The sequence below is a fragment of the Oreochromis aureus genome, linkage group 12, assembly GCF_013358895.1.
Source record: "Oreochromis aureus strain Israel breed Guangdong linkage group 12, ZZ_aureus, whole genome shotgun sequence".
In the NCBI taxonomy this organism is placed as follows: domain Eukaryota; kingdom Metazoa; phylum Chordata; class Actinopteri; order Cichliformes; family Cichlidae; genus Oreochromis; species Oreochromis aureus.
Genome location: NC_052953.1, coordinates 19595409 through 19609558, shown reverse-complemented (window position 1 = coordinate 19609558; position 14150 = coordinate 19595409). Strand labels below are relative to the sequence as shown.

The 14150-nt window shown below is 41.2% G+C and overlaps 1 protein-coding gene across 1 annotated transcript in view; it reads right to left on the bottom strand.

Moving 5' to 3' along the window:
• ank1a (ankyrin 1, erythrocytic a) overlaps nucleotides 1-9693 on the bottom strand; it is a 46474-nt gene extending 36781 nt beyond the window's left edge. Inside the window, exons 1-2 of the mRNA XM_039620857.1 lie at nucleotides 9482-9693; nucleotides 1293-1394 (exon numbers count right to left, since the gene is read on the bottom strand). Of these exons, the coding sequence (XP_039476791.1) occupies nucleotides 1293-1394; nucleotides 9482-9508 (129 nt within the window). The 5' untranslated portion in view covers nucleotides 9509-9693. The remainder of the gene's footprint in view (nucleotides 1-1292; nucleotides 1395-9481) is intronic.
• Between the last annotated feature and the right edge of the window lie 4457 nt (nucleotides 9694-14150).

The window sequence follows — 14150 nt, the reverse complement described above, 5'->3', positions numbered from 1 at the left end:
GTTTGCTTGGTTTTTATCCAAAAAACAATGTAAAATGGTTTAAAATAAGACACAAAGCAGACACCAGTTTTTCCAAAATGTCATGAATAAATTCCACATTTAGGGACCGTAACTGTAAGTGAAACAGGAATGCTGTAGATTATCTCTGTAGGTCAAAAACATTTAATGCCAAACAGTAAAAAGACAACACAACTTCATGTTGAGTATCTACAACACAATGAAATGAAAGTGTGTCATTCAGGAAAACACATCTACTGAGGTATCGTAGTTTTTCTGCATGTACATAGTCACATTTTTAATCAGTGGGGTGTATCCCTTTGTCATTGTAGAGCAGTTTTCCAGTAATGGTCGGGACAGTGCCATTTTACACAAATAAACCTGTCATTATGTGGGGTCCATTGCGGTGATGGTGAATAGGGCTCACAGAAATCCTGACAGAAGCATTACCGCCAAATAATTAGAAAGTGCTGAGGGCACCATACAGTAAGCGAATGGAAGGGAAACCATGACTAAGTTAGATTAATGAGCCATAGTATTCTCTCGTGCGCACATACAGGTTTTGGCCAAGTTTCTGTAGCCTGAGGGCCTCACTCCTAGCCCACTAACACTATCTCTTCCTGGACGCTGTCAGCATAAAGGAGGATGGAAGAAGAAATGGGGCGAAGGAAAAGCCCCTGCCCCATTTATTACCTCCTCTGGAGACCCTTTAAAACCCGAACTGTCACCTTCAGCCACTGATTAACAGTCTAACCGAGCGTACACATACAGTGCACTGGATGACTGAGTGCACCGGCACACAAATTTAGTAGTCAGTTTAGAGACTTCATGCACACTGAACATAACACACATATGCAGTAAACGTTGGTAACACAGAGAAAATCTGAGGAGAACATAACTACTCAGTGCAGAGCTACAAAAATACCTAATTTTATTTCATTTTTGGAGACACTGCTACTACACCATCCATTCACACTTTTTTATAAAGTGAGCAGTCCACCAATATCCTAAAAATTTAATTTAATGAGTTAGAAAGCAGATAGTGAGCCAGGAGACTAAAACCCTGGCAGGATTTGACTGTGGGCACATGAAAAGTAATAAATAATAGTTCAGTTTCTACTTTTGCTGTGCACTACAGCACAATACGTTTAAAGACCAGGTTTGCTGATAAGCAAAATTACATAACGTGAATTAAGAGCCAAGAAAACCACGTGCAGTCTAAATAAAAGTGACTGGCTGGTAGTTAGATATGCATGCCAGTCTAGATATTTAATCTGGTGAATAAGCTCTCTCACCTGATTGGCTGTATTTATATCAATGCCATTTTTGATGTGTTCCAAGGCCTTGTCCAAGTTGCCAGAACGGGCTGCTCGGAGAAAACTGTTGCCAGCATCTGCCTGCAAAGGAAACAGGGAGAGAAGAGGAAAGAGGGGGATAAAGGGGTACAAGAGAAAGTGAGAGACGCATAAAAGTAGAGGACAAGAGAGGGAAAATGGAGAGAGAGAGAGAGAGACAGTGTTTGGTTATTTTTGGGGAAAAATGCATTTTAAGGACAGAGCGATAGCACGATGGCAGTCGTCCATCAGTTTTCCTCTCATTTCACTCCCCCCTTGGGTATTTTGGACAGTGCAGTTTGAAAATCTGCTTCTGGACCTTTAAATGGGTGTGTTAGAGGGTTTGGTGGGCATGTAGGCAAATGTATTAGAAAATATTGTCCACAAGTCTTTCTTTCACTCAGGTGATAAGGCAAGTGTGATAACACCAGTAGTCTGTGGTGTATTTGTGATGCCAGCAGATTGTTGGCTCTCTGTTTGGAGTCTGTGTGTGTGTTTGTGTGTGTGAATGAAAGAGACAAAGGTAAAAGGAGAAAGGACAGAGAGAGGCTTTGGTGAGTTCTGGCTCACAGGCCGGCACATGGCACGTTCTCTGTTTTTGTCTGTGTTGTTTTTTTCTGTGTCTGAGGGCTTCATGCCTCTTCCAGGCAGGAAGGCAGGCAGGGGTGCTGCTGAAACAGGATCACTCATGTGGCACGGGTGGGAAGCAAGGGAGAGGAACAGAAGCAGGAGCATGAGCGACCGAGGGAGAACCACAGGGAGAAAGTCGACTGCAGCAAAGCCCCACACCTTTTTATTTCATTTACATAATCTCCTCTCTTGGCTATCCCTTCCCTACATCCTTTTCCCATCTGAATGGAAATCTCAACATGCCGGTCAAGAAGAATAAACAGCCCTTCACTGTATGCATTTGCATAAACACAAATAATAAAGTTATTGACTGTACAAATCCCTCGTTTTTTGTTCCAAAAGAAAAACACCAAATGCTGCTGCGCACTACAAAAGATGGTTTCCTCAGTGCTTTATGCTGTGTTGACTATTGTAGTGACAGGGTTGTTGGTCCTCTTTTGACAAAGACAGAGCAGGCCGGGGTATAAAAGAGAAAGGATCCACATGCCTGAAGTAGAGGCATAGCAACAAATGACACCACACACCCTCAGCATGACACCAATGGCACAGCGCTGCGCAAAGAGAGAGGTCACTTTAAAACAAAAAAGAAAAAAGAGGAGAAACGACAATGGAAGGGAAAGAGAAAACTTTTAAAGGAAAAGCCGCTTCCAGCTGACTGTGGCAGCAGAACAACAGTCCCGAGTATCAGAGATGAAATCTACTCAGTGGCAAAGTTTCCACTTATCAGGTGAACCTCGTGCAGCAAGCAGCACCCTGAGTGTGAAGTATTAAACACTGGGCTTCTGAGTACACCCACACCCACGCAGTACAACGTCTCTGAGTCATATACATATGTGTTTTAAAAGGGAAAGTGCCAGTTAGATAGTCCCACAATATAAGAAAGCAAATCATGGATGTACCGGAAAGCAAACTGACTTATAAATACATGATATGATATCTAGATCTTACTTCATGGCAGTTATATTTACAGAAACAATATCAAAAAGACATCAAAAAGCAATAAAAATAAACATAATACACTTATAATTAGGAATAAATGAGTAGTTATAGGTGACTGTTTTAATACTCACAGATCCTAAGTTAACTTGGTTCACCATCTTCCTGCTGAGTTACTCCAAGACTTTGTCATCCTCTTTCACTTTGAAGAAGATAACAACCCACAAACCCCCTCCCTCTACACAGCTGCGATCAGACTGACCTCCACACACAAACACCTGCCACTGGAGTTCTGATCGCCACACTATAAACACATGTGCATACCTCCCTTTATTCATTTCATTAATGTAATTTAAATAGAGGTTGTACGTTTAATAATTGCCCATATCTCATTTAGTTAAACTTGCGCATGTCGTCTATGCAACGGCTAAATATAAATATCAGGCGGCACAAAATATACATAATGTAACAGAGTGCATGTGAGGTTTCTGTGGCATGCGTGGTTTGCAGACTCTACCATGGTGACACACAGAGACACTCTCATCAAAGTAAAGGCAAATACAGCTGATGCAAACACACACCCAACACAATATACATGGTCTCACAGCAAATGGCGACATGGTAACACCATAGTGACCCCAGCTGAGGCCCCTCTACAGTTGTCCAACCCATCTTGGACTCAGACCACTGCCACCCACCCCATTGCTTCTCTTTAAGGTGAGGCTTTCCTAGTCCTGCAGGCTCATATGTGTCTGTATGTTTCTCTAACTATCTGCTTGCGTCAAGAAGTGAGTGTGTGGTGTGCTAAGATAAAGATGCAGGGTGACCGCACCCATCTGCCAGACTCAGAGACAAGCAGGTACAGAGCTCATACACAGAGCAGAGAAAACACACGCAGTCTAAAAACTGCTGTGTGGTTTTTCTCGTGTTGCATTCTGCTGGATCGTGTTACGAGTTAGATGAATGAGTCCCTCCACGATTATTCCCAAAGAGAATGGACAAGCTTACGACTCCTGGGCTGCGCAGAAATGAACAGACACATTAATCATACTGCTTGAAGCAAAAGACGCAGACAATAACCTGCACAGAAGCTCCACGGTTAACATTAGCAGTATCAACGCACGGTGTCATGCAGTGTGCATGCAGCTGTCCTCGGGCTGAGACAGTGCAAGGCTCCTTATAATAAAGCTCAAAATTACCAAGTAAAATTATTCCCCTATCATCACTCATCACAGAAAATCCTCTTCCCTGAACTCCACTACTCGCCCTGCCCTTATCTCGGCTTTTCTTTCCTGTTGCTTTCTTTCCCTCCTCTACCCCCTGCTCCTTACCCGTCTATCCCCCCCACCTTCGCTTGCCTCCTCTGCTGGTTTTGCAGCAGACAGGATGACATCATCCCCTCGCCAGTGGACTGCAGTGTTCAAAGACTCAAAGTGTGCATATGTGCTTGTATGCACGTGTGAGGGGCCATGCCAGATATTAATTTCCTATTCCATCGACTGAGGCCCTAAAAGTCACCTGAACAATCGCTATTTTCTTTTTGCAGCAATTTCACATTAAAGGGTTTTTATGACAAGTCTGAATGAAATCAGACTGAATGGGGAAGCAAAAACAATGCAAGGCATGAATGGGAAGTCTGCCTGCTGGAGAGTACCAGATACTTCTATTAGAAATCTAACAGTATAATTCAGGGAAACAGCCCTTCATCTACAATAAATCTGTAAACTATTCACCTGTTAGCTCTTTGCAGTTTCTGTATTAAATCAGTTTTTGTTACTAAAGCAGACACACTGAAGCCATCCTGTCTTTATCATTCGATTGCTAAATTCATTATACTTTGGTAGAGCAAGTCGAAAACATCGGTACTTGGTTTGTGTCCCCTTAAAGGTTAGTCTGTATCTACCAAAAACTTTTATTGCACCCTTTTCTTATTTATTTTAGGAATCGCTGATTCTTGGTTAGGCCGAGTCTGGTCTAGTCTCACTGCTGCGCAAAAAATGAAAGAACTCAAAATGTTTTACTAATAAAATCAACAGACAAATCCTGAATCTCTTCCACTGGATGTCAACAAAATAATCAGACTTATAACCAGTTTCAGAAAATCTCAATATTTCTATCAAAATTAGCACAAAATTTACAAAACACAGACACAATCCCCTTCCTCTCAAACACGCTAACACATGCATACACACACTTACACACAGGTATGCAAACAGCACAGTATGAATCTGCAGACACAGCACCAGGTGCAAATCATAAATATTTTAAGTGCCGCCACAGCTATTTGTGCTACCAGCAGAAAGGTGAAAATAAGGTGCCTGCGTATGTTCAGTGTGTCACAAGTACTGCTTTACTTGCAATAATAATTTCCTGAACTTTAAACAACGTGAACTGTGTAAGCACACCAAACTCTAGATGATGTCTAGTGTTTTTCCCTTCCTAAACTCAGTGTCTTGATGTGTTTGGAAAAACACTGGAATCTGGGAGTTTCTGTACATTGTAGGGGGACACTGAAAAACGGATATGGAAATTCAAAGCAAAATGCTTAAACAGCTATTTCAACACTATTTTCTGCTGACTTGCATTTGCTCAGAAAATCAATTTTTTTCCTCTCTGTCCCTTTTTCTGTGCTCTCCCTCTTTGCCTTTAGATCTCAGGCTGCCTGGAGTGCTTGAGCAGGCAGCAGGTTGTTTCTGTCTGAAGAGATGTAGCAAGTGCAGAGTCTGTCAGATGGAGACCCTCAGGACTGCTGGGTTCTGGACACATTAACAGGAAACGAATGAGAGGGGCACAACTGGGATGAAGCTGTTACATTCCCCAACTCAGCTCTGTCTGTCTGCATGTAAATGTGCCCCCCTGTCCAATCATTTGTCTCTCTGCGGATATTCCTTGTATGTGACAAAGCGCATTGTCCCATTTTTACTATTTACTTTCTCACACTCCGAGCCCCCCCTCCCACTCCACAGCCCACTGTTTGTCCCTGCCAAACTCGATGATTGTCTCTTTATATTTGGGCCTGCTGAAGCCTCTGCATTTGTAGATGAGATTGTCATGGTTATTATTGCCATGGTTATTGTGATGTTTTTGACAGAGGACAAAGGGAGTTAAAGCCATAGGATGACAATAGGTTTTGCAACTGATTGTAAACACACACTCACATATACACACTCACATATATACATATATATATATATATATATATAAGCAACTTCATTCTAGGTATTGAATGATATTGGATGATCTGAAGTCTACTTTATTTTTTTTTTTAAATCTACCACTATAGAACTGACTTTGTATAAATCTTTGTTGTACATTGAGTATTGCTTCAGTATTGCAGCTTAATCAATAGCTACAGAAACCCAGTAAGCCTCATGCTGTAGGGTTTTTTTTTGCTTTTTTGCTGGGCTTTTACACTTTTTCCATTACATTTACATTACAACTCCAAAATTTTTTTAACTGGAAACATTCTCTCTTGACCACATTTATATGACTGTAATAGTAACTACTGCCTTTTTCCTGAATTTACCTATAAAATATACATTCATTTTATATGGACTTCATGTTTTTCTCATAAATTAAAGTACTGATGCGCAAAAACACAAGTTTTTAACATCTTAACCAGCTGCAGCATTAAAATGCTGCCTAGTAGCAGTTAGAGATAGCAAGAAAGGGGTCTTCTTCATAATCCATTTTTAAAAGTATAGAGTACTTTTAGCTAAGTAAAATATCAACCTTGTAAGTAAACATAGCCTCACCCCTAATATTATATTATATTATATTATATTATATTATATTATATTATATTATAAAGAAAAATAAAGTGACTTTTGGAATATAATCAAACAGTTTTCTAACTAAAATGTTTGCTCCTTTATTGCCATAAATTTCATATTCAGATTAGAGATAACACGATACCACTTTTTTATGTCCGATACCGATACCGATATCATAAATTTGAATATCTGCCGATACCGATATGAATCCGATATAGTGTGTTTTTTAATCAATAAAACTGGTTTTTTTTAATATCTTGCTGCTTTTTGTATAAGTTCATACTCAAGTTTAAATAAACAACAACACTAAAGCTATTCTGTTATACCTGTATGTAAAAAATACACTGCGCCCAAAATATTTCATAGTTCAGCAACACTGATCAATCTAATAAACTTAAACCTACTCCATCCTCCCTATTCTGGTATTTTAAAGAGTACTTAGCAGAAATATTAAGCAACCTAACTAATAGGGTTGCAAACTCCCAGCAAAAAAAAAAAAAGGGAACCACCCCACCCTCCACCTCATGATGCTTAATCGATGTAATCAACTTTAATTTGATGCAGTGTGAAAAAAATGCACAGAAATAAATTATTTTTCAAGAATAATTAAATAGATTCAACATCTTTCTTCAACAGAATTGCAGAATTCACAGACGGTACCTTCTCAAAGAAAAAAGTACTATAGCTTACTAGGGTATATTAGACTTAACAGTTACTATATACAGTAATGGACTTCTATACATTTTACATCAGATTAAAACTTTGGGTGTAAGATTCAGATAATTATTTATTAAAAGCTACATATTTTAAATGAGAATAAGAAAGAAAAGTATGTCTTTGTGCCCCTTTTCCTGTTCATGCCCTACCTTGCCCCTGGCTAAACTTTGCTAGATCCGCCCCTGCACAGTTACCAGCCGTCAGCTACGTGAAAAGGATCCTGGTGTAGAAAGTAATATTAAATAAATTCTAACAACAGCTTATCAAGCTTAAACGTGCTGCTGTTGTTCAGCCGCTGGTTTCCTCTTTCTGGTGCAAAGTGGGCCAAAAACAAAGAAGAGAGACGGACTCGCGACAGAAAAGCCGATCAGCTGATCATTAATCAGTTTCATTAAGTAGTGGCAGGAGAGGGAGAGAGAGAGGCAGTCGCTCCATATATCGGTTGTTAAGCTTAACGCGGGAATGCTTTACAAACATTCAGAGATGAACTTACACACTTGCTTTACTTCTCTCTGGGATAACTTCCTCGGAGATGAAATGCTGGTTTGGTAGTGAGGCTACAAATACACACAGCTGCTCTATCACGTGATGCACACTGCTCCGACATGCTACGGTTATGAGCCGAGTTACGCCGTGTCGCAAGTTTTGTGAGGTGCTTTTTTGATATTTAATGGATCGGATTAAATTTTTTTTATTTCTGGCCGATATCCGATCCAGTAATTTACGTCAGTATCGGACCGATACCGATACGTAATATCGGATCGGTCCATCTCTAATTCAGATCAGGGTTTCTCTTCATCATTGATGAAGACTTGGATCTCAGAGAGGATAAAAGCCCAACTTTACTTTATATATTTACCCTTTATTAGTTACTTTTTCTTTTTAGTAATTCACTAAGGAAGGTATAATTGTGCAGACACTAATAGATGTGAAAAAAACCTTCAGACAGTGGATGGTTCTGAGAAGTTTAAACTTCACTGACTGCATGGTGACTATACCTGTAGTTCATCCTCACGCCACTAAACTACACATAGATTAGCTGCATCGTCAAGAGTAAACTCATACAATCACTTCTTCTTTTACCCCAGATAAACTCCAGGAAACACAAAATAAGCGCATAAACTCAAGTAGTAAGGCTTTGTGAGTCTGTGCCCTGTGTTTCCATTACCTGCACTGGGTGAGCACATGAAAGCCACACTTAAAGCTCTCATTAACTGACCCTCTAATCAGTTTTACCGACCTCTGGTTTACTTACCGCAGCTAATCCTGGTACAATCTGAACATCAAACAAACAAATTAAGTCAAAAACAAGATTAAGGATGAAAACAGAACATGATACACACCCACACGTTTACGCACTTACACTAATCTTGGGTGCACATGCATGACGATTCTCAAAGATACTCCCAAGCAACCAAACTCACTCCCATGTCTAAATAGGCTGTTTTTCTAGCACTCAATCACCTCTATAGATGTTTGATTAAAACCGCATGAAGCTGGTGTGTAGTCCATAAAGAACAGATCAGATTCTCACTAAGCAGAATCAATGTTTACTCCTCCAGGACTTGTGTTACTTTTTCTCTTCTTAAAAACAAGGCCCTGTTCAGGACTGAAAAGAAGAGGCAGTGAAAGCAGCGCTGAAGACAACGCTTCCAAACAGTTAATGTGGACAGACTGAGAATAAGAATGGCACTTTGCAAACAGACAGCCAACAGAAAGAGCCATGTGCTGAATAAAATGAGCTGAAACAAATACCAATACATCAATATTCATGTGTGAGATGAAGGAAATATAAAAGAAAAGGATTTAAAACAGGGAGCAAAGCCAGCGAGAAAAAGGTACTGGACCATCACAGTGTGATGTAGAAGGGTTAAGACAGGGAACGCTGGCAGGTGCATTACAGCTGAAAAAATGCAATGATTTTACAGTAGAGTAAAACGCTATTAAAAAAAACACACAGCAGAATGAGTATTAGAGAGACATACAGTTGGAGACAAGTCATATGAAGAGACAGGAAGAGTTACAGGACAAGAGATACAGTACGAGTGCAGAAGAAGAAGGTGAGACAGAGAACAGCAGAGTCCGTGTACTCACTCCAAAAGTGACGCTCTTGACTGGCATGCCTGTTGGCCCTCCACTCTCTCTTTCTTACGTTTTCTGTTTCTCTCAAACACACAGCTGTCTTTTCTGTTGCCCCCTGCAAGTGCTGCGGTACAGGGCACGTAGACCCCCATCCAACGTAAACACGAAAACCACTCACACACACACACACACACACACACACATATACACACGCCCAGACACGCACACTTGAGTAAGCATGGTGGGTGGAGAGATTGGGTAGGGTGGGGGTTGAGGGGATGGGGGGCCCAGGGGTTTATCTCTGGAGGAATGCTGCCTGTATCTAAGGACACACATTTCACACGCAGCCGAAAACAAATGGGCACCCCCACACTCTGCCCGTGGATTTCCTGCTTCCATCCGTGTTCCTTCTCGTCTCCATTTCCACTCATATTTTGAACTATCCTTACTTTTCTCATGTACCCCACCCGTTTCGTGCCCTTTTTCTGTCTTCCATCACACTCTGCTCTGCTGTCCACCTCTTCTGTCCCCTCCACCTTTCGCATTTGTTGCACCCCGACACTCTGTGTCACCCCAACTTTATCCCTCCTTTCTCCTGTCCCTGCTTGCCCGCATGTCACGCCCATCGCTGTGTCTCCTGTATGTTTTGTGACAGCCAGACAATCAATTTTTTTCACAGACCAGGCAGAATACCAGAATAGCGCAGAGTTACTGTGGCGAATGGGTGTGTTTTTTCGGAGTGGGTCCGTTTCAGTCTGCGAGGTGACTTACAGTGACAAAGCGCCCGGTGGGGGGGTTGCTGCCACCGCCCAGTGACAATGGGGCCAGACACATGGGGTGGAGGGGTGGGGGGGGAGCACGGAGGGGCCAGGCTCTCAAAAGGCCCTGCCTCTTTTAATAAAGCGTCCGTCATTCCTCGCTTGAAAGGACCTCCTTTTCTCTGCCTCTCCCCTCCTCTCTCCCTCTCCTGGCTAAATGCTGGGAAAAGCACATCGCTGCCAAAACCATGCAGAGAGATAAATGCTAGTAGGAGAGATGAAGGAGGGGGTATGGCAGAAAGGAGGCTATACACTACTCAGTACCACTGGACCGTGACCTGGGCAAAAACATCACGTGGGACGTCTGTGCTGTCCACAGAATTGCGTTTGGACAGTGACGAGAGCTCCACCGAAAAAGAATGTTGAGGCAGTGGACAACGAGTACTAATGCCCATGAAGACATGACAAATTATCCCATGCTTCTCCAAGAAAAGGGACTGCAACTCTAACATCAGCGTACTCTTGCCAAGCCAGCAAAGAGTAACGCAAATCATCTGAGGATAAGAATGATAACCTCTCAGATCCTTGTTGATAAGACTTTTTTTTTCAAAGGTGTGGCAGAATTAAGTGAGTGATGAAACCCACCTGAGTTTTTCTCAGCAGGTGCAGTCAGCTTAAAAGTGTCATTGTCACTCCTACTGTTACAAAGTTTGGTTGGGCACGACACAGTAAGACAATCAAGCAGTCAATAGTATATGAGGTATTATAGTAGGATTTTTGATTATGGTGCTTTGCAGGCTTTCCTGCAAGACTTTCCTTCCTTTTTAAGTCAATTATGTGACAGATGTTGTGGGTCAGAACTCTTCACTTGTTCTGATTACTAACCATACAGCTTAAATCTTTGATAGTGTCCCTGCAATTAGGAGCACTCTTGCAGGTGGCCTCACAGCGAACTAGTGGCCGACCAACTTTTCTTGTCCCTTCAGCCAGCTGCCCATTTATCAGGGTTTGATTGGCCAGTCGTCATCCATGCGGCAAACATAGTCCATCCAATATAGGTGATTTCCAAACAATTTGATCTCTATGTCCTCTACGCTGTCATTTTCTAGGATTTCCTTATTCCTCAACCTTTAAAAGCTCATAACGCATGAAATATTCAACAAGGATAAATATATGTAAAGCATTGTTGTGCTTTATTTTTAATGCAGCTGAGAGTTTTTAAAGCTGTGTTACCGATCATTTAGTCCCAATCTCACCATCCAAGCATCCAACTCAGAGCATCATGAGTATCTAGGCTGTAACTCTTAGACCCTTGCACAAAGATGTATTCTTATTTATTCTCTTATAGAGGCAGAGATCTAACTGAGAGTGATTTCAGGTCATTATCGAGCTCAGGCCACACTGCTGTTTTGTAACAGGGTTGATTTAAGTTGGAGACAGACATGCCCTCTGCACCCTGTGTCACGCTCCTCTTGTTTGCAGGAAAAGGGTTGCGACTGTCCACGTGTGGTGCTTGTGGTGGTTTATTGCCCGCGTCCTGATGCTTCAGAGAACAGTGATCAGAGAGAAAAAAAAAAACTGTAAGGAAAAAAAAAATCACCTGTCACACTGTCGTCTATACCTATACTCACTAAATCACACCACAGACCTAAAGTTAGCATTTTAGAATCAAATATATGAAGTAGCAATAGCAGTAGGAACTATAGTGGTGGAAACCGGAGAGGATTCATTTGGAAAAGAAGAAAATAAAATCCTTCAAGTAAAAATAACAAAATGCATTCTCTGAAGGGCAACATTTTCAAAGCAGAAAACAAGTGCATTATCAGTCATAATGAAAAACTCTATACCATATTCTCTTTGAATTCCAACGTAATGCTATTTCTATGTAAGGTTGCACTGCTTCAGAATGCTGTAATGCCCCTCTAGTGGCAGCACAATGCTCTGCAGCTTTGCCAGTAGCAGCTTCAAATCAGGGATGGGATGGGTTGGGCTGATACTGCAGCCTTGGCAAAAACCTTACAGTCTCTCTCTCTCTCACACACACCCACAAGTACACACACAAAACACACACATTCAGTGGCTTATCCTGTACTTCAGCACCTCCACACATTAAGTTTGCCTGGCTTCTGAACTGAGAAAAGAGCTATTTAATTCAGCATATGTAGCTTATATACATACATAGTCAGGCGTACGGTCACCTGAACAAACGCACATGCACCTCAATGTGACAAAGCCAGACTGACCTGTGGAAGACAAAAAACAGGAAGTTAGAAGTACTCGAGGAAGGATAGCAGAAAAGATGAAAGCAATAGAGAAGAATGACAGCTGCAATATGTCAGCACAGGACCGGGCTCCTATTAATCTTCATAAGTGGACAAGTAGAGTCGGGGAAATACAGAGGGAGGATGTGCACGAGGCGAGAGAAAGAGAATCATTGTGGAGAGAACATGTCTTCACAACTCTCCATGTCTCGCTCTCTTGTTTTGTATGTACGCAGTGCCTGAGCTCTTGCTGAGAAAATAAAGCATCTTGACCATCACTCACTACTGGGTTTGAGTCAGCCTCAGACAGAATCCGAGCAGCCAGACCATAATTCAATCAGTCTGATTAATAGACATGGAGGTGAAGCAGCCTGAGTTTTTAGACTCTATTCAGAACTAATGTACTGTCCTGAAACTACAAGATACAAACCCCACCAGGACGACGAGTTCACCTGCCAATGCTGATTTAACTCAATTTAAGTTGGGCATAATGCAATAAGACTGTAAGACCCTGAAGTATATAAACTCCATTGTTCCTAAGAGAAAGAGAAGCAGAGCAAGAAGTAAAACACTGCATAACATTTTATTGTTACTTAGCTTCTGTCTTTAATGTCTAATCATTTTAGAGCTTTCCTGATGAAGGTTACAATGTGTCAATAAGAGTTTCGTTTTTCTTTTATGTAGGCAAACTAAACTAAAGCCATTTTTTAAAATAATAAAAACAATAATAAGAGGGCAATTTCTTGTTACTAATCAGCTAACTCATACAAAGACATAAATACCGTTCAAGTTCAAGTCAGCAGGTTACTTTTCAGAAATTTATCTTTAACAAACTTTGTATATTGTTTATGTGGTAACTGCATAGTTACTACACTGTTGTGACAGCTACCTAGCTAGATTGTTACTGCATTATCTTCTTCTGTTTTCCATTTAATTTCCTGGCATGTCAGATGGTTACTGATGCTTACTGATGATTACTTACAACGTATCAGTATTTCATCATGACAATATCATCATTAACATTATTAAGTACATAACAAAAGGACCAATTTCAGCAAAATGAGTTCAGTTAATGTATGACTGAAAAAAGTAGAATTGCTAAATGATTTATTAATACACTTTAAACAGGATTATATGCAAATGGAGACACACAGTGACTGCCTGTGTCTTTCTGCTCTGGGGTATGTTTTAAACCGGTCTAGGTCTTGTAGCATGTCATTAACATTTGTACAGGGACAGTGACATTTCCAAACATTCGTTTTCGGTTTGCCTTGCACCATCAGTCCCATTCCTCACCCCAGAGAGAGGAAGCAGCAAAGAATCCAAAGATGAAAGAGGAGATGGGTGGAAAGAGCAAGAGGTGCGCAACAAAGCGGAAACAAAGGGGTCCGGTGATAAATAAACACGCCTTGGGAGCGTCAGTGAGTCTGTGCTGCAGTGGATTTGTGCACAACATCTTCATTTGTTGCACAGTCTTGTTGACAGTATGACAGCATAATCTGCATTGCTTTGCTGAGTCAGACACCCACAACTCTATATGCATAAACTTCCTGTCATTATGTTATTGACACTAAACTGGTGGAGCGACTGCCAACAGCAGTGAACGACCCATTCATACCTAAATGCACAGGCTGCTCTTGATTAAAAAATGAATACATATTT